This window comes from Manis javanica, chromosome 1, assembly GCF_040802235.1.
Source record: "Manis javanica isolate MJ-LG chromosome 1, MJ_LKY, whole genome shotgun sequence".
Classification (NCBI taxonomy): Eukaryota; Metazoa; Chordata; class Mammalia; order Pholidota; family Manidae; genus Manis; species Manis javanica.
In genome coordinates, this window is record NC_133156.1 from 207433414 (window position 1) to 207458461 (window position 25048).

Genomic DNA, 25048 nt, shown 5'->3' on the forward strand with positions numbered 1-25048 from the left:
TGCAGCTAGTTTTTATTAGCATTGCTGTTTGGGTTGGAGTTTGAAGATCATGACTTATGGCACAGTTTGCTTATGTGCCTGCACTAATGGCTTGGTTTTGCTTAAGAACGTCTGAAGGCTTGAACATAAAACCTATAAACATAACCTTTATTTAAGAATATGAATTTTGCAGTAGTCTGTCTTTTTATCTTTACTTTTAATAACATTAACAAAATGTATACTTCAGTATGTTTTTATTTAGAAGTTTGCAGGGAAAGCCTAGCTGATTATACAGCTGATGTGCATACTCTAATTTTTTCATTGTTGTGATAAGCAAGCCTAATATAATTAATTACACTTGATAATATATTCTTACTATATCTAGTTTCTCAACTTTCTCATTGGACTTTATTTTGAAAATTCCTTTTTAGCCTTCCTGTCCTCCTTTTATATCTAAAGAAGATTTTTAAAAGAATTTTGGAGTGAAAAATGTATGGGGAAAATACGTGAACATTGAATTTTTTCCTAGGAAGTCTTTCTAACGCAGAAAACTCTTTATAAGGATTCGCCAGCTTTTTAAAAATCACTTTTTGTAAAGCATTCAAAACATTTTGTCTTGTGCAGTATTTAAAAACATTACAAAAATGCACTTCTTCCATATCCTAAAATGTTTGTTTCTGTCCTCCTAATGAAGCTTAATGAATCTAATGTATTAACATGCAGTCTTTTGGAAAGCTTTCATTGGCTCTGCTTGGCTAATTAGTATCGACATAGCAAACAGGCCCTATCGGTATCAGACCATTAGTCTGGCTGTATATGCAGTGTAAACACATCTTTATTATCTGGCCTCCTGACAAGCCATCTGCTGAAGAAACAATGATGTGATTTAGCAGATGTTAGCTCTGAACGATAAAAGCATCCATTTAGGAGGATCTTACAGCTATAGGGCAGATCATACAGGGTTATGTGGTGCAGAGTGGGCACACAGTCCCTATCTGTAATTTGTAGTCAAAGTTGCAGGGAAATGATAAAACCATGCTATTGTGGATTTATAATTGTAGTCTCGTTTAGAAATGCAAGTAGTAATTAACTTGAAATCGGCATTATACACTAGAATTTACATTCCTGCTGGGCTTGAAATGCTGTTTTAATAGCAGTTTGTTTTCCCTACATGAAATTACCTAAGGGTCTTTTGTGTTACTTCATTGTAGATGCTATTAACATTCTAAAGGAGATGAAAGAGAAGGATGTTGTTATCAGAGATGCAACAGTGTTGTCCTTTTTCCACATCCTAAATGGTGCAGCTTTAAGAGGTGAAACTGAAACAGTACAACAGTTGCATGAAGCCCTCGTGACTCTAGGGTTAGTGAAACCATCCAGCAACCTGAGTTCCCCATTGGTCACTGTATATCTGGAAAAGTAAGTTAAATGAATTTTGAATTTTAAATGTTGTCATTAAAAGAATGAGTCTGATCATTTGGGGATTATCTAACAAAAATACTGGACATTGGGGATTATACTTTGTAAATCCTCTGTGGCTGCTATGGAAGCGTTGAGGTTATTTGCCACAAAATAGGGCTTACGTGGACTAGGGGACTTTTTAAGATTACCAACAGCCCTTTGGTCCTGTGGATTACATCTCAGTGGAATGGTCTATGGTAATTTCTTGTAGGCATGAATAGTCTTTCCCAGTTTTGAACCTTACAAGTGTTAATTATTAATGAATATAAGAAAGAAGGATTCTTTGGGGCTTTCAGTAATGCATGGTGGTGTTACTCAGGTGATGATAATGTAGCAGCATCTCTTCAGTGCTGCTTTTCTCCATATAGTATTTTATTTCAATTGTACATACCAATACAGTTATTCTAGCTTTGATAAATATCATACAAGATGTCTCTGTGCCTTGTGGGAAAAAGATGAATTTTGTTGGTAGGGCAATATTTACTGAGTTTGAACATTTTTACATTAGGAATGCTTGTGTTTGGTGTCCAGTTTAAGGTATTATTTGCAATGCAAATGATAAAAATCAGCCAGCCCTCTTCTAATGAGTGAAACATTTTAGTAAGATTGACTAAGCACCCTTCATTATCGTCTTTCTTTTTGTGTTTGTTCTCCTTTTTAAAAATAATTTCCTAGATCTTGCCTCTTTGTTATCTTTTCCATGGTTAATGCAGTTTTTAATCTAATTTTGTGATTAGGATTTTCTGATTTTAATATGGGTGTTGCCCTATTAATGCCAGGAGAAAAAGAAAAGGTATTTTCTTCTGAAATTTTTGGTAGTTTTTCTTTATTTATTAGGGGATATGTTAATTGAATATAATGCATGATTTAGTATTTAATTTAAAAAGTGGAATAAAAAACATGTCTTTTAACTCTGTTAGGAAATATGCATATGTGCATACACATACATATATATACATGTTCTATGAAATAATTCCTTTGCCATCCAATCAAAAACAGTCTCTGAAGTTAAATACTTGGCCAAATCTCAAATCTAACCCTCCACAATCTCAGCATTACATTCTTTTAAAGAAATAACGATTCAAACAATTACTTTGTTACAGAGTTCTCATATTAACAGCCAACTTTATATAGAAATCCTATAATTAATATGCTTCCTACTAGAATTTTTTTTTGATTGTTTAAAAGACCCATCTCTGCAAATTGCATATGGAGCTCTGTGTAGGGATTTGAAAGAAATGGGCCCAATGCCCAGAAGAATTAGGCCCTCCTACACTACTGGGCAAAAATAAAATAATTAACAGTGAAAATGAGGCTGTGGTAGAAAAGCACCTTACAAATAGAAATACCCTGAAGGCAGAGGAGACACAGAAATTTTCCGCAAGAAGTCTGCAGATGGGGCTCATGAACCAAAGAGAGCTTTACCTAAGGGAAAATTTGACTCAGATGTTATCTTGGTGTGTACTCTGTGCCTCTGGTTGTCCCAGGACAGTAAGAGAATTGTATGTCTGGGTAAAAATTGACTGTCCCTGGTAATTGGACTAGAGAAGTCTAAATTAAACCTTTTCTTTCATGATTTCTTACTACTTTCAGATACCTAAATTATTTTGTTCTCTTTTTATTTACCTAGTCTTCTTTTGCTGTCTTTGCTTTCAGAGGCAGTCTCCACAAGATTTTTCAGTTTCATCATCATCATAAAGAGATTTTGTTGACTGTTTTAGAGTAATGAAAATAATAAAAAAGAGATGGGAAAATGTCATGTTTATAAATTTGAAGAAAACAGTAGTAGCATTCCTAGTTGGGGATAAGTTGGGGGGAAAATAGCTTTGAAACTTTTCAATTGTTTTCTCCAACTGATGGATGATAGCTAATTTATTCAGTATCATGACAAGTGCAGTACTAGGATTAACTATACTAGCCTGCCAAAAAGTCCACATGTATTTGATTTGATTAAGTATGTTTAATCTTCAATGATATCCTGTAATTGACCTCAGCAGGTATGAGCTCACGTGAGGAATGAGCTTTAAATTCAAACTTGAGGTAAAATTAAGAAGAACATTTCAGGACATCATATGCAAAATCTTCATCTTTTCACTCAAAGGCAAACATCATTTTGGAATTATCATTGCAAAGACTCTAAAGAGACTATCACTTACATACTGTAATTCTGGAACAAATCAATAAATGGTCGAGTTCCTTAGAAAGATGATCTTTAGGTCAGGAGATCTTAATTTTAAATTGACTTTTCCAGCATTGGATAAAATACAGGAACAATCAGTACTGTGTCAGTTTGTAATTTGGTTAATGTACAAAAATGCTTCATGGGTATGGAAAATAATACACTTTGTTTTTACTCATTTGCCAAAGGAAATCCAAAATAATAGGTTTGCAAAATTATAAAGAAGTTTTGTATTATCAAAATGATAATGCTTGCATTGCAGAGTTGAACAGAATTTTCATGTGTTTTGTGTACATCAGGATTGTTCTATAAAACCCTGTGTCTACACACAATCCAAATGAATGTCATTTTAAACATTTTCTTTTGTAACTACTTAAAAACAATTTTTTAAAAGTTGAAATCATGCCTGATTCCAGAAGATGATCCGGGTCCTCCATATTAAGGAAGAAAGAAATGCTTTAAAGTTGATTAAGAGAGTTTTTGATTAGTCTTTATGCAATGGTAAAGGAAATGAAATTAATAAAATCTGGGCCATTACTTTAAAAGCACAAACATTTATGTGAGGCAGTTTGAGATTCACTTGTTTTATAGCTGATCCATTTTGGTTTCATTGCATATGAAAAATATCTGAAGCTTTTTAACTGGATTATTTAGTGCAAATGATCAAAGTTTAATTTCTGCTTTCCATTAAGGATTTTTCTGTGTTGATTTGTGCTATAATCTGTATATGCCCACATGCATTTCATTTAAGTGAATCATGGGCTTTGTATATATAATCCTCCCAGAACTCTTGGTAAATTAATCTTGAGTTCTTCATAAAGGTCACAATTTCTGTAAGATTACCCTGTAATAATAGAAGTTTTAAAACTCACTGTAACACTTTAATATGTTACATATATGGGAAATACACATTTTTAAATGCTTATTATTCTGTCATATACACTCCCCTTCAATTTTAGCATCTTCATTTGTACTGGATACTTTTATTACTTACGGGAATGCTTGCTTTCTAGAGTAAAACTCTTTATGTGCTGAAAGGAAATTAAGGAGGTTTGGCTCTTTTACTCCATTATTGCAATTAAGAATTTAGCATCATGGGTGCCAAAGGACAAAAGTGGTCCATTTGCCCTAGGGGGACAGGACAGTGATAAGATGATTTTTCGTCAAGGATCATTGGGTCGTAATTAAGTTACATTCATGGCTATTGCTTTTTGAAGGATGATTGGTAAATGACAGGCTTCATGTGCTTAGTACGGACACTGTTCAGTAGGGTTTTTTCTCCCTCTGTCAGAAAATCCTGTTGAGCCTGATAATGTAAATGTGGCATTTTATTCTGAACAAAAGAGCAGGGAAATGAGCTATCTTGTCTAATCATTCAGTTGTTTAACACCGACTTCCAGTTTAGACTCAATTGGCTGGAAAGCACTTGACATGTGAAGTTAGTGCTGTTCGGAACGCATGTTTGAGTAAATTTTAAAGTAAGTGACAGCTAAATTGTACCTAGGGAAATTACAAAGCCTTCAACACAGTTAATTTTTTGGGGAGGATTAGTTGTAATTGCAACACCAGTCTCCTTGAAGATTCCTCATTTATAGTTGATGAACAGAAAAAAACATTTAGCTCTTTCAAGGGCTGATTCTCTTAACAGAATAATTTTTGTGAAGACGATGGTTTCTCCTGAATTGATTTTTCTCCACAGTAACATCTGCATAAGATTTATAGAATAGTTTGTTTTTAGAGTGTTGAAGTGTTTTTTCCCCCTTCTTGTCTTAAACTGTTTTTCTCCCCCCAAACTCCTCTTTTCTCCAGTCATTTTAGATTTTGAGAGCTTTTCAGTCAGTAAATGCTTAAGGTAAATTGCCACTTCACTAACACTTTATGCATAATGTTGAAGCACTTTATTCCAATTAAAAATCAATATTTGTCATTTTTTTGTTGTTTAAGTATACTCAGGATTGGAAAGATAAGTAAGGAGATTAAGTTTAAAGCTGCTGATAAGTGAATAGTTGCCATTGGTTATTCTTGTTCTAACAATTTAAGATCATATGAAGCACATTTGTGATTTTTTAGTTATATATAGTGAGGAATTTAGGAGTGCTTTCAGGTATTTTTATGATCAGTGGATGCCTCATATGAACGTATGTCCGGTGTTTGTTTTTCTGTCAGTGACATTACATTTATTTTCATTTCATGTTAAGGACTAAAACAAGTGGTAACATCAGATTTGTCACGTGAGTTTTAAGCTTGCCTTTTGGATGTTCCTTCATGCAAAATTAGAGTTTGTAGTAGTTTTATATATGGTCATGTTACCTTGAAAAGTGAATTCGAGGTTCTAAAATTTAAATATGAACCAGGAGAGTCCATTCCAGTTAAATAAAATACTCTCCTTTAAATGTACAAATTGCTTGCTGAACTCAGTTTATTATATATATGTGTTCTTAAAATTTAGAATTATAGAATTTTCCTTTGCCCTCTGTTCTGCCTTTATTTCATAGGCTAACAGAATTTTGATAAAGCTTATGTTAAGTAAATTTACCTTAATCAAAATATTTTTTAACTATTTGCCTTTTTATTAGCATTATATAGTTTTATTCATGAAAATATTTTATGTATTTCATTGAAATATATTTCATTGTTTTGTGGGGTCTAGTTTATCGGAGTGGGTTTCTTTTAGATAATATGTTATAGAGTTGATTTTCTTTTAGTATTATTTGAAGTTTGTGAAAGAAGTAGCTAAATTTTTATCAGGAATGTACTTTTTAAAAGTTGTGACATATTTGTATATATAGCCATAGGAATTACACATATACACTGAAATAAGCATGGAATCCAAGTTTTGTATCCAAAATTAATGTTATCAGCAAGATTTCTTCAAAGGATTAGTGTCAGGTTTTTTTAGTCAGGTTATTGTAGAGTCAGGCTTTAAATCAGTTCTAGTATTTTAAAGTATAAAAAGGAAATCACAGAATCATTTTAGATCATAAAAACTAAAAGTACACTGATATGCTATCCCACATTTTGGGTATAAAACAGTTTCCACATTTTCCTTTTCAATACTTTGCTGCTCTTAGTGATTTCATCCTGCCTAATAAAAGTTGTATTTTCCACATGATGATTTTATCAACTGGTGTGAAACATTTGAGTTGATGAACTTAATAAGCCCAAATTCATAGAACCTCGTGTATTAGAACTGGGACCAAACTCAAAGGTCCTTGAGTTCAGCCATTGTGATAATATGCTTTTCATTACCACTTCTAGAAATGTGTCACATCTCTAGAGCTGAGCTGCATGATGTAGTACTTATTAATTGGGATTGAAATACAGAAGTCCTAAGAGTATATAACTATTTTCATAGAAATATGAATTTTAGATATTTTTCATATTTTTCATTTTCATTACCCAAGTTTTTAAGATTTAATAGGAAAGAGTAATGGTGACATCAAATCATATGAGGAACAGACGTTTTTATCTCTTCTGTTCTTCAAGCACAAGTCAGAATGTAGGTAACAAGAATTGAAAAGAACTGGCCCAGTTCCTTAGTTCTTTGTATCATCAGTACACTTTGTATGGAATGTTGCATGGTAGATTTCTAATTCATTTTGTTGGGAACCTGAGAGCAGTATCATTGGTCCTTAAAATTACTAACAAATATATGAATTAATTCCATTTTGCTATTCTTATCTTTACTGTTGTTCTGAGCATGTATAATCTTCAGAAGCATATATTTGGAGACCAGAGACTATTAACACGTCTCTTTGATTGACAGAACAACTATTCATTTATTGATAGCTTTGACCTAATATAGGGGAAATACAATTGAAGACAATACTATTCTAGTTAGGGAATTAATCTGAAACAGCAAATCATACCACTTTGAAAAATATCAGTTTGTGTTAGTTTTTCTCTTAAAAATGTTTTAGTAGTTTTCTGTTAAATGGGATTGTAGAAAAGTAATAACTGAACTTGTGTCTGAAGCAAGGGAAAATACTGATTATATAAAGCTTTATATCATATGTGGTAGCTACTGTAGCGTTTCTCTTGTATGACAGTAATCTAGCCTGCAACATCGACTTGCGGTTTTGAAATTAACCTGTAATTTAGTCTTCACCCCGAATGACAAAAATTCAAATGACTCTGTGGGGTGCCAGAAGATGCACTGTAAACAGGGCTTCTTAAGGGGATAAGGTAGAGTTCCTTCAGGATAGGCTCATTTTCACTGTGTCAGTATTATTGCATAAAATTAACACTTCTTCATGGTATTTTACTCTTTAATACATCTTAAAATCTTAATCTACATAAAATAGTAATTCAGTCTAGGGCAACATAACAATTGTATAATGGACTAAAATGTTAGGGCTTCAACAGATATGTAAAAGGCTTTCTTCTTGAAAACTGTTGTGTGTGTGAGAGAAAAATGTATTTTTTTCACAAAGATTGTTACTTGTCACTAGTTGTACTTTGGGTTACATCTATAACCATGCCTCCTCTTTAATACATGTCATACTTCCTTTTCAAAAATCTTTAATTTCCTACCCCAGATTGTACCACCTTACTAGTTTGAACAAACCACCATGCTTTTAATAGAGCATAATGTATAATTAGATGCCCTCAATTGAAAGTGGGAAGTCGAAGGACCTGAAGTCCAAGGCACTGCCTTCCTCGGTTTACCTAGTTGCCTTGGCTAATTAGTCAGTCTCTAGATACCTTAATTTCCTGATCTATTTAAAAATAAAGGAGAGTCGCAAGTAATACTGGATTACATAATCTCTACAGCTTTTCCAAGGTTGCAGATATTTCTCATTGTCATTTTCCTTTTAAAGGAAATGTAGTTTTTGAGGACCCACAAAAATGTATTTTCACACTCTTGTTTAAGAAACTGACTTATGAAAATATCTTTTTATTTTAACTTATTGCCACATAAGAGAAACCTTGACTTTATAACTGGAAATAACTTTTAAAACCTTATCCTCTACTGAAGAAATTTTTAAGAGTTCTAGAATTCGCTGATAACCCCTCCGATCCCATAAAATGTCCTACTTTTATCAACAGTAAGAGTCTGTATAAATGAATCCTGAAGTTATTTCCTCCTTATCTGGAGAGATGTCAGTATGAAAAATACGACGATAAAGTTGAAATAAATTTTCCCAAATTTGGATTTGTTGAGGGCTATAAGCATATATAAGTAGTTGGGAAAAAATATTTTACATTAGTCCTTGTTTTTAGAAATAATGTATTCTTATACCAACTTGTATAAAATAAGATTTTATTTATAATAATCTCAGAGAATGCTTTCATCTTTTTGGACTTTGTAAAAAAAAGTGCCATTTAGCAAGAGAAATAAAAGATGAAGTAAAGAAAATGGGGAACTGCTGATGATGTCTGCTCTGAACATTTATTTATATATAAAGATCATTTCTCTTACCATTTTTTCCATTTTGGCTTCATGGTTTTGTACCTTAAATAAAGCTCAGTAGTGTACATGTGACTGGCCATTGTACATCTCTCTTAACTAAATTGGATCTGTTTTATTCATTGTTAATACTTTGATGTTTCCAAGGGATGACTTGCATGCTGCTCTTGAAGTCACCATTGACTGCTATGAAAAGTATAAAATACTGCCAAGGATTCATGATGTCTTATGTAAACTGATAGAGAAAGGAGAGACTGATCTAATTCAGAAAGGTTAGTCACATTCCAATATCTTTGTGTAGTTGGTTTGGGGTTGTTTTTTTTCTCTTACTTACTTAATTTTAATGCATTGCTGTGGAGAGAATATTTATAACAGGAAGGCAAACACACCAGAGAAACTTTGTTATACTTCTAAATTGAAAAGAAAAACGTCAGATAGATTTTTAATACTATAAATGTCCCTGACTTTAATAACTTCTTATTTTGAAGTTGTCCCTCTCTTATTTTCTGTGGTGATCTGCCTGTATAGGGCATTTCTTTACTTTATCCTCACCAGTTCTCTTTGAGGCTAGTCTTAGATCATATAGGCTGTCAGATAAGAAATGTGACAGAAAATTGGTTGATAAAACTATAATCTTTTAAGTTATTCTAAATACTTGTTTTAAAGTTTTATTTGTCCAAAACTTCAAGTGATGCTGTGTTTCTCTATATTTTTTCTTACATTTTCTCCTTTCCTCTCTAGCAATGGACTTTGTGAGCCAAGAACAAGGTGAAATGACGATGCTCTATGATCTCTTCTTTGCCTTCCTACAAACAGGAAATTACAAAGAGGCCAGGAAGATCATTGAGGTGTGATTTAACTACAGTATTCTAATTGTACAGCTGTTTGGACTCTTAATTAGAGTATATTTAAAATTTTTAACCTTTAATTATACTTGTTCTGATTCATGTTAATATAATTCAGGCCCAATAATGGTGGCAGGTTGGGGGGGAACTTGGCCAGCTTCTTTATTGTATATAATTATAGTTCAGAAAAGTCAGCCTGGTTGTATATTAAATTTGTTTCTCACTTTGTTAAATTCACTATTATATATCAAAATGATATTTGCATATTAAATCTTGGATTGTGGAACAATTAAATTAAACTGGCATTCCTAGGTGTAAAGTTGCTAATCCTCTTTGCCAAGGAATTCTTTGTTCTTAAAAGCAGTGGAATTTAATTTGCTGCAAACCATGCTCAGATTTATTTGTAATGCTTGTCTACAAGTTAATCAGCCAAACAAGTGCTGTCTGCAACTGTTTGGCATTTAATTTTAAATTTCTTCTCTTTCTCTTTTTCTTTTTTTTTAAAATGGTAAGCAGCTTATGTGAAATGGTAGGTAACAAACCTGGCCTATTTAGGATTAGTATATTTTATCTAGATTTGATTGAAATTTTACTTACTGAAATTCGTAAGTCAAAGGGCAACTATAAAGTCTGTCCAAATCGTGATTAATTTCACTATTAAACAATTCTGTGTCCCCTAAAAAAATCCCAGAACATTTCGCAGAAGCTAGACCCATCACCTTATGAAAAATTATCTAATACAGTTAAAATAAATTTAAAAATACCATCATCAGTCATGTTTCTCTCAGATCGTACTTTGCCGTTACTCCATGTCTGTTCCCGCCCACGGTGGATGAGACACAAAGGTGATGTTTAGCCTCGTTGTTTGTATTGATGGCTGCTTATCAAGAAATTGAAAGTGTAGGCACACAACCCAGAAAATTATTAGTTTCTGTTAATGTTTATGAAAAAAGAAGTCTAAAATGAAAAAGAAAGACTAAAAAATTCAGAACTTAACTTCTCTTTCTGTCTGTCTTATAACTCAGTCTATCCTCCTGACAGAGGGAAGTGGGATGTGCTATCTTGGACAGGTAGCTTCTGTAGTTCAAGTAGTTCATTTGGTGCTTTCTAGAAAATGGAATAAATTCTTTCATTGAAAGTGCACAGTGTATCTGAAAATGAGGGGCACCCTCTGCCTGTTGAGTTCTGCTGCTCTGTATGCATGCTATCAGTATTAGCAGGGTGCAAATCAGAGTAGAAATTAAGTTCACTCAGATAATAGCTATGAGATGTTCTACAGTAGGAAATAATGTCCCTCTCTTTATGTAATAAGCAAAACATAACAGGAAGAGCCAAAAGTGTAAAGGTGAGTTCTCCTTTCCCATCTACCTGCTAGTATGATAATGGACAAGTTACTAAACCTTTCTAGCTTGCTGATCCATAAAAGGGAATATAGTATCTTTCTTTAAGATTTATTTGCATAATGCATATAAAGCAGCTTGCTTGTTTCCTGGATTATGGTAATAATCAATAATATTAATTGTCTTTGCCCCTAAAAGGGAGGGATTGTGTTACCTTCTTTACCCTCATATAATTCACCATATCATGTTTAGTGTAAAGTACATGCTTTTCACATGAAGAGGTAACAGAAAACTGCTTGTTAATTACTTTAAAGCTTTGCCAATGTACATCACTGAATGTAATCATTTAGGAATAGCTGGCTACTGATGACATTTTCATAGTAGATGTGTACAAAATTGCTTAAATGATAAAGAGTAGCTTTACAGAACCCCTATAATACCCTGGGGTAGGACAGCAAGGTGTGTCATATATGAGAATATACTGAAGCACATTTTCAGCTGTCTTTTTCTTTTTTAAATGATTAGTTGGAGTTGAATTAAAGTGGGAACTTCCTTTATTTCACTATTAAAATTTAAGTACTGGAGCTCTCATAGTTTTCTAAAATTATTAAAACTATAAAAGATAATACAAATGAATAAGCTAGGACTATCAGAAGTGAAAGAATATTCTAAATACTGAGCAACATTTTTATTACTAGTGTTGAATTTCCAAAGCAAAATATAAAAGAAAGCTTCTTTGTATTTGAAATATTGTCATAAAAATGCTCACATTAAATAAAGAAGAGGCAAGATTCAGTGTATAATATGAACTATGTTGTTTTTAAAATGAGTTGATGTACATCTATCATGTATTTTTTATAACACATTTTAATATAGTCTTGTGTCTCTACACATAGATTATTGTGGGAGGGTGTGGGAGGGTGCAGGTATTTTGCTTTACACTTTTTTGTATTTTCTGAGTTTTTATAATGAGCACCTGTATTCTTATGATTTAAGTGTTTTTTCTTCCAAAAGAAAGAGAGTGAAAGAAAAAAAAAATCCATTCGACTAAGATCAGTCTTGAAGGAGCTGAAGTGAGGCTCCTTGAATGTGAGATTAATATGTGAAGATAAATGCTATATAAAACTGAGAAGCATTAACTGCTATAAGAAAAGTGTAAATAGTTTTGAGAGTTCAAGATAGGAATTTATTCCCAGTGTAGGAAATTAGGCAAGACTTTCTGGAAGAAAAGCAGTGTGAGGTGGGGATTCATGCATGTGGTAGTACTTTAACATTTAGGAGTTTGATGGGGTCGGGAAGGGTATTAGAGGTATTATTGGAGGTAGAGCAAAGAGTAGAAAAGGGCAGTCTCTAGTTCTTTTTCCCCCAGCTTTATTGAGACATAATGAACATGTAACATCATGTAAATTTAAGGTGTGTAACATGTTAATTTGGTATACTTATATATTACAAAATTATTAGCACAGTAGTGTTAACACCTCCATTGCCTCACATAATTACCATTTCTTTTTTGTGGTGAGGGCATTACAGTCTGCTCTCTTAGCAGCTTTCAGGTATGTGGTACAATGCTGTTGACTGTAATGTCATGGTGTGCTTGACATCCCCAGAGCTTTGTCATCTTGTGACTGGAAGTTCGCATCCTTTGAGCAGCATCTCCTGATTACCCCCAGCTCCAAGCCCCCTGGCAACCACCTCTCTACTCTCCGTTTTTAGGAGGAGTTCAGCTTTTTTAGATTCCACTTATAAGTGATAGCATACAGTATTAGTCTTTTCATTGTGGTTTTGATTGATTATTTAATATATAATATAATATAATTATAAGATAAGATAAGTATTATATATATATCACTTCTTTATCCATTCATCCATAGACAGACACTTGGGTTGTTTCCATGTCTTGACTATTGTGAGTAATGCTGTAGTGAACAGGGAGTGTCCATACCTCTCTGGGATCCTGATTTCATTTCCTTTGATTATATACTCAGAAGTGGAAATGCTGGACCATATGGTAGTTCTATTTTTAATCTTTTGATGACCTAATTTAGGTTCCCAATAGTACACAAGGGTTCTCCTTTCTCCACATCCTTGCCAACACTTGTCTCTTGTCTTTTTGATGATAGCTATTCTAACTGATATGAGAAGGTAACTCATTGTGGTTTTGATTTGCATTTCCCAGGTGATTAGCAATGTTGAGTATCCTTTCATGTAATTACTGGTCATTTATATATCTTCTTTGGAAAAATGTCTATTCAGGTGCTCTGCCTATTTATTTTTATTTTTTTGCTATTATATGATTTTCTTATATTTTTGGATATTAACCCCTTATCAGTTATATGATATGCAAATATTTTCTCACAGTGCCTTTTAGTTTTGTAGGTTGTCTTTGAATTTTATTGCTAAGAAGAAGCTTTTTAATTTGATGTGGTCATGCTTGTTTAGTTTTGGTTTTGTTGGCTTGTGGTTTTATTGTCTTATCCAAGAAATCATTGCCAAGACTAATATCAAGGAGTTTTTTCCCTGTATTTCCTTTTCTTTTATTTGACAGTTTGGGGAATTTAATGTTAAAGTCTTTAATCCACTGTGAGTTGATTTTTGTGAGTGGCATAAGATGGGGTCCAATTTCATTTCTCTGCATGTGCTTATCAAGTTTTCTCAGCATCATTTTCTATAGTGAATCTCCTACTCTTGGCTACCTTGTCAAATATTAGTTGACCATATATGTTAGGGTTTATTTCTGCCCTTTTAATTCTGTTCCATTTGTCTGTATGCCAGTACCACACCATTTTTATTACAATGGCTTTATTAATAGTTTGAAATCAGGAAATGTAATGCCTCCAGTTTTGTTATTTTCAGGATTTCTTTGGCTACTCAGGTTCTTTTGTGGGTTGTTTCTTCTATTTCTGCTCCATGAACATGGGATATTTTCCCATTTTTTTATGTCTTCAATTTCTTTTATCAAAGTCATAGTTTTCAGTGTACAGATATTTTATACACTTGGTCACATTTATTCCTGAGTATGTATTGTTTCTGATACCATTGTGAGTGGGATTGCTTTCTGTATTTCTTCTTCAGATATTTTGTTCTTGGTGTGTAAAAATGAAACTCATTTCTATATGTTGATTTTGTATCCTCCAACCTTAGTGAATTTGTTGATTAGTTCTAATGGCTTTTGGTGAAGTATTCAGGATTTTCTGCATATAAGATGATACCTGTAAACAAAGACAATTTTACTTTCTGATTTTCTGAATAATTCTTTTACTCCTGGGGTATAGGATTTGTGAGAAATGCTTTATAAGAATAGATTGTTTCCAGAGACCCTTCAGTATCAGAGTAAGCAGGTTGGAGTTCATTCAGAATACCATGGACTCTGAGCAGTGTTAAAAAGAAATTTATACTAGCAGAAGGATGCATGATAAAGGGGGTTTGAAACAATGAGATTAACACAATCTAAATTATGATAGTGGTTGAATATATTTATCTGATACTATTATATACGTTCAAAAAACTAATTTGTGAATATTTTCCCAGTGGCATTTCCCTCCAGAACATGCTAGAAAGCTGGAAGAAACTAGGGACAGTTAGCCTGCAGAGAATGAGACTGCAGAAGAGACAGAAGAGTTGACTTCAACCCAGGAAAGAATGTCACGTAGAAGGAAGGAATTAAAACTAGTATTTATTGAGTGTTTAATCATGTACCAGACACTCTAGATGATGATCATTCTGATTTTGTCCCCCTGTGTATGGACTCAAGTAAAACTTACATGTCATTGTCTAACACATGCCAAGTACAAAGCCCCACTATTAATCCCATTAACTCATCTGGTCATATTTGTGGTTTTTCTCCTTTATTCAATTATATGTTCTTTTATATATTATTGAAATAGTTTATTTTATACTTTCTCACCCTACATATCACTATTTATGCATTTTTCTGCATGAAATTGAGAGGTCTTCTAAGCATTATTTTTTAATGGCCACATCATTCCATTATTTAAGTGAACTAAAGTTTATTTGCCCATTTATCCTTTGAGAAAAAATTTCACCATTATGAGTGATATCATAATTCCCATCTTTACCTACAGGCATATTTGTTTTTCAGGTTACTTAAGACCGTTTCTTAGAATTGGCAATTGTCATCACTGTTTCCAAGTTTCCTGCCATAAAGACAAATTTCTTTTGTCTTTATATGGGTGATACCTGTTTTATGGTTCATACAGTAACAGATTTGGACAAAATCCAGGCCTCCTGAGTTTTAGATCCATACTCCTTTTCCTAGAAATAATGATAAAATAATAATAATGGTATTTCATTGTTTAAAAAAAGAAAAGCCTTCATTCTTTTAATCTATATCTTTTTTTTTTTTTTTTTTTTTTTTTTTTTTAGTTTGGATTATTTTTATTATTATGGTAAAGTACACATAACATAAAATGGACCATTTTGACCACTGTGAAGTATGCAATTCAGGAGCGTTTGATAGATTCACAATGTTGTGCAACCATCTAGTTCCAGAACTTCTTTTTTTTTATGAGAATTGTTTAAGATTTATTTCAGAGCATTTTACAACTGTTTGGATGTGTTTTAAGACACAGGATTTCTTATGGAGAAAATGAAAATAACAATGGACAGTTTAGAAAGTTGCTCTAATAAGAGCAAAGTGGGATGGCCTTCAAATCTCTACACATTTTTGGTGGTAAATTTTTTTCCTGCATTTTTTTTTTTTTTTTTTTTTTTTTTTTTGAGAGGGCATCTCTCATATTTATTGATCAAATGGTTGTTAACAACAATAAAATTCAGTATGGGGGGTCAATGCTCAATGTACAATCATTAATCCATCTCAAGCCTAATTCTCATCAGTCTCCAATCTTCTGAAGCATAACGAACAAGTTCTTACATGGTGAACGAATTCTTACAGAGTGAATAAATTCTTACATGGTGAACAGTACAAGGGCAGTCATCACAGAAACTTTCGGTTTTGATCATGCAATATGACCTATAAACCATCAGGTCAAATATGAATATTCATTTGATTTTTGTACTTGATTTATATGTTGATCCCACATTTCTCCTATTATTATTATTATTTTTATTTTTAATAAAATGCTGAAGTGGTAGGTAGATGCAAGATAAAGGTAGAAAACATAGTTTAGTGCTGTAAGAAGGCAAATGTAGATGATCAGATGATCAGGTGTGTGCCTATGGACTAAGTATTAATCCAGGCTAGACAAGGGCAGCAAGACATCCACGGATGCAGAAGATTTCTCTCAAAGCAGGGGGGGTGAGGTTCTGAGCCTCACCTCTGTTGATCCCCAAATTCTCACCTGATGGCCCCCCTGCGACTGTGCCTGTCTTAGGTTGTTCCTCCCTTGAGGAATCTTACCCGTCTCTGGCTAACCAGTCATCTTCCGGGGCCATACAGGGAAATGTAAAGTTGGTAAGTGAGAGAGAAGCCATATTGTTTGCAAAGGTTAGCTTTTTATTTCTTTGCAGATTTATGCCCTGTGGCTTCTATGCCCAGCACTTGTCTCGAGGTATCTTTACCACCTGGAGGAATTATGATACTCGGTAAATTCGATATGAGGCACGAATTCTATTTAAGGTTTGTAATTAGGAAGGAAGAAGAAAAGCTATAGATGTAGCATATGAAGGAAACTTGGGAGGATTGATTATTTCTTTGACATATCTTCTTGTATAGTACCTTAAGTATGTATAGGTTTTAAACTACTAACTAATTTGCACACACATATTAACATAATAGGAATACGGTGACATAAACAAAGCAAATCTATAATTACCAGCCATCTCCAGTGAAGCCAAGAAAACCATTTAGACACCCTAGGCATTTGTGAAAATTTATCTATGATATGATGGATATTTTCCAACTGTACTTGAACCATCAGACAAATTAAAGCAGCCCATTTCTGGGATCTGTTCACATCCCATATGTTCTTTTAACCATAGAAAGTCTATAGTCATGAGATTTTGGGGTGCTACAACTTGCACACCTCCCAACTCCTGGTTGAGTTCCAACAGTACAGATCCAGTCAAATTCGTTGTCTCACTGTATGCACATGCCAGCCTAGACATCTCCCTCCTCCTTCTTATGGCAAGTCCAGGAGACAGTGGGCTGGATGCAGCCACAACCGCAGCATCGTCCGGATCCCTGTGGAGGCTTTTTGATGATCATCCCCCGGCACGAGTCCTCCAGAGAGTGCTGATGCCGGAAGCTCCTCCTCATATCGTATCTTAGTTCATTTTCTGGGTATCCAAGCTAGGCCTTGATCTTCTGCATAGAAACAAACAGACCCTTTGCCCACACTTTGACATGCCCTCTATACCACTGTGCAGAACTCATTGGAGGTCAGCACACAGTAACTGCTTTTTTTTTTTTTTTAATTAAGAGAAAGGAATATTATCAGAAAAGAGTACCTCCATAGCTGATCATCTGACACCCTTTAAGTGATCAACATTAAGGATATTTAAAGCATGCGTTGATCTTTGATTTACCAATAGTTTTATCCTGTTAAGGAGTAATCCCCCTTTTCTTTCTTTCTGTCTTTTTTTTTTTAAATTTTTAATCTACACTTACCTGAAGAATACTATGTTTACTATGCTCTCCCCTATATCAGGTCCCCCCTAACAACCACATTACGGTTACTGTCCATCAGCTTAGCAAAATGTGGTAGAGTCACTACTTGTCCTCTCTGTGTTGTGCAGCCCACCCTCCCCTTTCTCCCTCCCCCCCATGCATGCTAATCTTAATACCCCCCTTCTTCTTCCCCCCCCTTATCCCTCCCTGCCCACCCATCCTCCCCAGTTCCTTTCCCTTTGGTACCTGTTAGTCCATTTTTGGGTTCTGTAATTCTGCTGCTGTTTTGTTCCTTCAGTTTTTCCTTTGTTCCTATACTCCTCAGATGAGTGAAATCATTTGGTATTTCTCTTTCTCTGCTTGGCTTATTTCACTGAGCATAATACTCTCCAGCTCCATCCATGTTGCTGCAAATGGTTGGATTTTTCCACTTCTTATGGCTGAGTAGTATTCCATTGTGTATATGTACCACATCTTCTTTATCCATTCATCTACAGATGGACATTTAGGTTGCTTCCAATTCTTGGCTATTGTAAATAGTGCTGCGATAAACATAGGAGTGCATCTGTCTTTCTCAAACTTGATTGCTGCGTTCTTAGGGTAAATTCCTAGGAGTGGAATTCCTGGGTCAAATGGTAGGTCTGTTTTGAGCATTTTGATGCACCTCCATACTGCTTTCCACAATGGTTGAACTAATTTACATTCCCACCAGCAGTGTAGGAGGGTTCCCCTTTCTCCACAGCCTCGCCAACATTTGTTGTTGTTTGTCTTTTGGATGGCAGCCATCCTTACTGGTGTGAGGTGATACCTCATTGTAGTTTTAATTTGCATTTCTCTGATAATTAGCGATGTGGAGCATCTTTTCATGTGTCTCTTGGCCATCTGTATTTCTTTTTTGGAGAACTGTCTGTTCAGTTCCTCTGCCCATTTTTTAATTGGGTTATTTGTTTTTTGTTTGTTGAGGCGTGTGAGCTCTTTATATATTCTGGACGTCAAGCCTTTATCAGATCTGTCATTTTCAAATATATTCTCCCATACTGTAGGGTTCCTTTTTGTTCTATTGATGGTGTCTTTCGCTGTACAGAAGCTTTTCAGCTTAATGTAGTCCCACTTGCTCATTTTTGCTGTTGTTTTCCTTGCCCGGGGAGATATGTTCAAGAAGAGATCACTCATGTTTATGTCTAAGAGGTTTTTGCCTATGTTTTTTTCCAAGAGTTTAATGGTTTCGTGACTTACATTCAGGTCTTTGATCCATTTTGAGTTTACCTTTGTATATGGGGTTAGACAATGGTCCAGTTTCATTCTCCTACATGTAGCTGTCCAGTTTTGCCAGCACCATCTGTTGAAGAGACTGTCATTTTGCCATTGTATGTCCATGGCTCCTTTATCAAATATTAATTGACCATATATGTTTGGGTTAATTTCTGGGGTCTCTAATCTGTTCCACTGGTCTGTGGCTCTGTTCTTGTGCCAGTACCAAATTGTCTTGATTACTATGGCTTTGTAGTAGAGCTTGAAGTTGGGGAGTGAGATCCCCCCTACTTTATTCTTCTTTTTCAGGATTGCTTTGGCTATTCGGGGTCTTTGGTGTTTCCATATGAATTTTTGAATTATTTGTTCCAATTCATTGAAGAATGTTGTTGGTAATTTGAGAGGGATTGCATCAAATTTGTATATTGCTTTCGGCAGGATGGCCATTTTGACGATATTAATTCTTCCTAGCCATGAGCATGGGATGAGTTTCCATTTATTAGTGTCCCCTTTAATTTCTCTTAAGAGTGACTTGTAGTTTTCAGAGTATAAGTCTTTCACTTCCTTGGTTAGGTTTATTCCTAGGTATTTTATTCTTTTTGATGCAATGGTGAATGGAATTGTTTTCCTGATTTCTCTTTCTATTGATTCGTTGTTAGTGTATAGGAAAGCTACAGATTTCTGTGTGTTGATTTTGTATCCTGCAACTTTGCTGTATTCCGATATCAGTTCTAGTAGTTTTGGAGTGGAGTCTTTAGGGTTTTTTATGTACAGTATCATATCATCTGCAAATAGTGACAGTTTAACTTCTTCTTTACCAATCTGGATTCCTTGTATTTCTTTGTTTTGTCTGATTGTCGTGGCTAGGACCTCCAGTACTATGTTAAATAACAGTGGGGAGAGTGGGCATCCCTGTCTGGTTCCCGATCTCAGTGGAAATGCTTTCAGCTTCTCGCTGTTCAGTATAATGCTGGCTGTGGGTTTATCATATATGGCCTTTATTATGTTGAGGTTCTTGCCCTCTATTCCCATTTTGCTGAGAGCTTTTATCATGAATGGATGTTGAATTTTGTCAAATGCTTTTTCAGCATCTATGGAGATGATCATGTGGTTTTTGTCTTTCTTTTTGTTGATGTGGTGGATGATGTTGATGGATTTTCGAATGTTGTACCATCCTTGCATCCCTGGGATGAACCCCACTTGGTCATGGTGTATGATCCTTTTGATATACTGTTGAATTCTGTTTGCTAATATTTTATTGAGTATTTTTGCATCTACATTCATCAGGGATATTGGTCTGTAATTTTCTTTTTTGTTGGGGTCTTTTCCTGGTTTTGGTATTAGGGTGATGTTGGCTTCATAGAATGAGTTTGGGAGTATTCCCTCTTCTTCTATTTTGTGGAACACTTTAAGAGAATGGGTATTATGTCTTCTCTGTGTGTCTGATAAAATTCCGAGGTAAATCCGTCCGGCCCCGGGGTTTTGTTCTTGGGTAGTTTTTTGATTACTGTTTCAATTTCTTTGCTTGTAATTGGTTTGTTTAACTTTTGTGTTTCTTCCTTGGTCAGTCTTGGGAGGTTGTATTTTTCTAGGAAGTTGTCCATTTCTTCTAGGTTTTCCAGCTTGTTGGCATATAGGTTTTCATAGTAGTCTTTAATAATTCTTTGTATTTCTGTGGAGTCTGTCATGATTTTTCCATTCTCATTTCTGATTATGTTGATTTGTGTTGACTCTCTTTTTCTCTTAATAAGTTGGGCTAGAGGCTTATCTATTTTGTTTATTTTCTCAAAGAACCAGCTCTTGGTTTCGTTGATTTTTGCTATTGTTTTATTCTTCTCAATTTTGTTTATTTCTTCTCTGATCTTTATCATGTCCCTCCTTCTGCTGACTTTAGGCCTCATTTGCTCTTCTTTTTCCAGTTTTAATAATTGTGATGTTAGACTATTCATTTGGGATTGTTCTTCCTTCTTCAAGTGTGCCTGGATTGCTATATACTTTCCTCTTAAGACTGCTTTCGCTGCATCCCACAGAAGTTGGGGCTTAGTGTTGTTGTTGTCATTTGTTTCTATATATTCCTTGATCTCTATTTTGATTTGTTCATTGATCCATTGATTATTTAGTAGCATGTTGTTAAGCCTCCATGTGTTTGTGAGCCTTTTTGTTTTCTTTGTAGAATTTATTTCTACTTTCATACCTTTGTGGTCTGAAAAATTGGTTGGTAGAATTTCAATATTGTGGAATTTACTGAGGCTCTTTTTGTGAGCTAGTATGTGGTCTATTCTGGAGAATGTTCCATGTGCACTTGAGAAGAATGTATATCCTGTTGCTTTTGGATGTAAAGTTCTATAGATGTCTATTAGGTCCATCTGTTCTAGTGTGTTGTTCAGTGCCTGTGTGTCTTTACTTATTTTCTGCCCGGTGGATCTATCCTTTGGGGTGAGTGGTGTGTTGAAGTCTCCTACAATGAATGCATTGCAGTCTATTTCCCTCTTTAGTTCTGTTAGTATTTGCTTCACATATGCTGGTGCTCCTGTATTGGGTGCATATATATTTAGAATGGTTATATCCTCTTGTTGGACTGAGCCCTTTATCATTATGTAGTGGCCTTCTTTATCTCTTGTTACTTTCTTTGTTTTGAAGTCTATTTTGTCTGATATTAGTACTGCAACCCCTGCTTTCTTCTCACTGTTGTTTGCCTGAAATATGTTTTTCCATCCCTTGACTTTTAGTCTATGCTTATCTTTGGGTTTAAGGTGAGTTTCTTGTAAGCAGCATATAGATGGGTCTTGCTTTTTTATCCATTCTATTACTCTATGTCTTTTGATTGGTGCATTAAGTCCGTTTACATTTAGGGTGACTATTGAGAGATAAGTACTTATTGCCATTGCAGGCTTTAGATTCGTGGTTACCAAAGGTTCAAGGTTAGCTTCTTTAGTATCTTACTGCCTAACTTAGCTCGCTTATTGAGCTGTTATATACACTGTCTGGAGAGTCTTTTCTTCTCTCCCTTCTTATTCCTCCTCCTCCATTCTTCATATGTTGTGTGTTTTGTTCTGTGCTCTTTTTAGGGGTGCTCCCATCTAGAGCAGTCCCTGTAGGATGCCCTGTAGAGGTGGTTTGTGGGAAGCAAATTCCCTCAGCTTTTGCTTGTCTGGGAATTGTTTGATCCCACCATCATATTTAAATGATAGTCGTGCTGGATACAGTATCCTTGGTTCAAGGCCCTTCTGTTTCATTGCATTAAGTATATCATGCCATTCTCTTCTGGCCTGTAGGGTTTCTGTTGAGAAGTCTGATGTTAGCCTGATTGGTTTTCCTTTATAGGTGACCTTTTTCTCTCTAGCTGCCTTTAAAACTCTTTCCTTGTCCTTGATCCTTGCCATTTTAATTATTATGTGTCTTGGTGTTGTCCTCCTTGGATCCTTTCTGTTGGGGGTTCTGTATAATTCCATGGTCTGTTCGATTATTTCCTCCCCCAGTTTGGGGAAGTTTTCAGCAATTATTTCTTCAAAGACACTTTCTATCCCTTTTCCTCTTTCTTCCTCTTCTGGTATCCCTATAATACGAATGTTTTTCCTTTTGTATTGGTCACATATTTCTCTTAGTGTTGTTTCATTCCTGGAGATCCTTTTATCTCTCTCTATGTCAGCTTCTATACGTTCCTGTTCTCTGGCTTCTATTCCTTCAATGGCCTCTTGCATCTTATCCATTCTGCTTATAAATCCTTCCAGGGATTGTTTCACTTCTGTGATCTCTTTCCTGACATCTGTGATCTCCTTCCGGACTTCATCCCACTGCTCTTGCATTTTTCTCTGCATCTCATCCCACTGCTCTTGCATTTTTCTCTGCATCTCATCCCCTTGCTCTTGCATTTTTTTCTGCATCTCTGTCAGCATGTTCATGATTTTTATTTTGAATTCTTTTTCAGGAGGACTAGTTAGGTCTGTCTCCTTCTCAGGTGTTGTCTCTGTGATCTTTGTCTGCCTGTAGTTTTGCCTTTTCATGGTGATAGAGATAGTTTGCAGAGCTGGTACAAGTGACCGCTGGAAGAGCTTCCCTTCTTGTTGGTTTGTGGCCTTTTCCTGGGAGAATAGCGACCTCTAGTGGCTTGTGCGGGGCAGCTGTGCGCAGACAGGGCTTCTGCTTCCTGCCCAGTTGCTTTGGGGTTTATCTCCGCTGTTGCTGTGGTCTTGGCCTGGCTGGGGCTGTTCCTCCAAAATGGTGGAGCCCCGTTGGAGGGGGAGCGGCCAGGAGGCTATTTATCTCCGTAAGGGGCCTCTGTGCTCCCTGCTGCCCAGGGGGTTAGAGTGCCCAGAGATCCCCAGATTCCCTGCCTCTGGTCTAAGTGACCTGTCCTGCCCCTTTAAGACTTCCAAAAAGCACTCTCCAAACCAAAACAACAAGCAACAATGAGAGAGGGAACAGAGAGAATGGGAAAAAAAAAAAAAAAAAAAAAAAGGAAAAAGCAAGCGATTTTTTTTTTTTTGTCCTCAGGTGCCGGTCCCAGGCACTCGCTCTCTGGTCCTGCTGCCCTGTCTCCCTAGCACCAGGGTCCCTGTCCTTTCAAGGCTTCCAAAAAGCACCCACCCACCGGTCCCGCAGGGAAGGAACGCTCGATATTCTTTGTCCTCAGGCACTTGTCCCAGACACCCGCTCACCAGTCCCGCCGCCCTGCCTCCCTAGCACCGGGGTCCCTGTCCCTTCAAGGCTTCCAAAAAGCACTCGCCAAAAAGAGAGAAAAAAAGGGGAAAAACGCGCGATTTCTTCCGTCCTCAGGTGCCGGTCTCAGGCACCCACCCACCGGTCCCACAGGGAAAAACGCGGGATATTCTTTGTCCTCAGGTGCCGGTCCCAGGCACCCGCTCACCAGTCCCGCCGCCCTGCCTCCCTAGCACCGGGGTCCCTGTCCCTTTTAGGCTTCCAAAAAGCACTCGCAGACAAGAGAAAAAAAAAGGGGAAAAACGCGCGATTTCCTCTGTCCTCAAGTGCCGGTCTCAGGCACCCGCCCACCAGTCCCGCAGGGAAAAACGGGGGATATTCTTTGTCCTCAGCGCCGGTCCCAGCCACCCGCTCACCAGTCCCGCCACCGTGCCTCCCTAGCACTGGGGTCCCCGTCCCTTCAAGGCTTCCAAAAAGCGCTCGCCAAAAAGAGAAAAAAAAAAAAAAAAAAAAGGGGAAAAACGCGCGACCTCCTCCGTCCTCAGGCACCGGTCTCAGGCACCCGCCCCCAGGTCTCGCAGGGAGAAACGCGGGATATTCTTTGTCCTCCTGCGCCGTTCCCAGGCACCTCCTCACCGGTCCCGCCACCCTGCCTCCCCAGCAACGGGGGCCCGTCCCTCTAAGGCTTCCAAAAAGCGCTCGCCAAAAAAAAAAAAAAAACAAGAACTGCTCCGGTTTCTCTCCACCCGCCAGGAGCCGGGGGGAGGGGCGCTCGGGTCCCGCCGGGCCGGGGCTTGTATCTTACCCCCTTCACAAGGCGCTGGGTTCTTGCAGGTGTGGATGTGGTCTGGCTGTTGTCCTGTGTCCTGTGGTCTCTATTTTAGGAAGATTTTTCTTTGTTATATTTTCATAGCTCTATGTGTTTTTGGGAGGAGATTTCCACTGCTCTACTCACGCCGCCATCTTGGCTCCGCCCTAATATATATCCTTTAAGGTACTTAGTCACCTCAGGAAGAAAGCATTGCAGGTTGTTTAAATAAACTAACACTGTTTGGATAATTCATTTTGTGTTTTAAGATTGGACATTAAATCTAGGGAGAGATGATACATACAAGTATGAAAAGTTAAATAGTATTGTTTAATTTCATTCTTAGCCCTTAGAGCACTTGAGTAATCACTTACTAAGTGCCTACCATGTGCCAGGCACTGCTAAATTCTCAGAGTACAAACAGAAAGGCAAATAAGAGTCTGCTGTAAACACACCTAGCATTTCTTACTCTAGCCTCTTCTGTCAAGGTTCCTACCAAGATTACTGGCTAAACTCCGCAACTAATATTG

General features: G+C 36.2%; 1 protein-coding gene across 1 annotated transcript in view; it reads left to right on the forward strand.

Annotated features, from left to right (window-relative positions):
• LRPPRC (leucine rich pentatricopeptide repeat containing) overlaps nucleotides 1-25048 on the forward strand; it is a 114000-nt gene that overhangs the window by 56335 nt on the left and 32617 nt on the right. The window contains exons 23-25 of the mRNA XM_073213764.1: nucleotides 1191-1398; nucleotides 9177-9301; nucleotides 9771-9877. Of these exons, the coding sequence (XP_073069865.1) occupies nucleotides 1191-1398; nucleotides 9177-9301; nucleotides 9771-9877 (440 nt within the window). The remainder of the gene's footprint in view (nucleotides 1-1190; nucleotides 1399-9176; nucleotides 9302-9770; nucleotides 9878-25048) is intronic.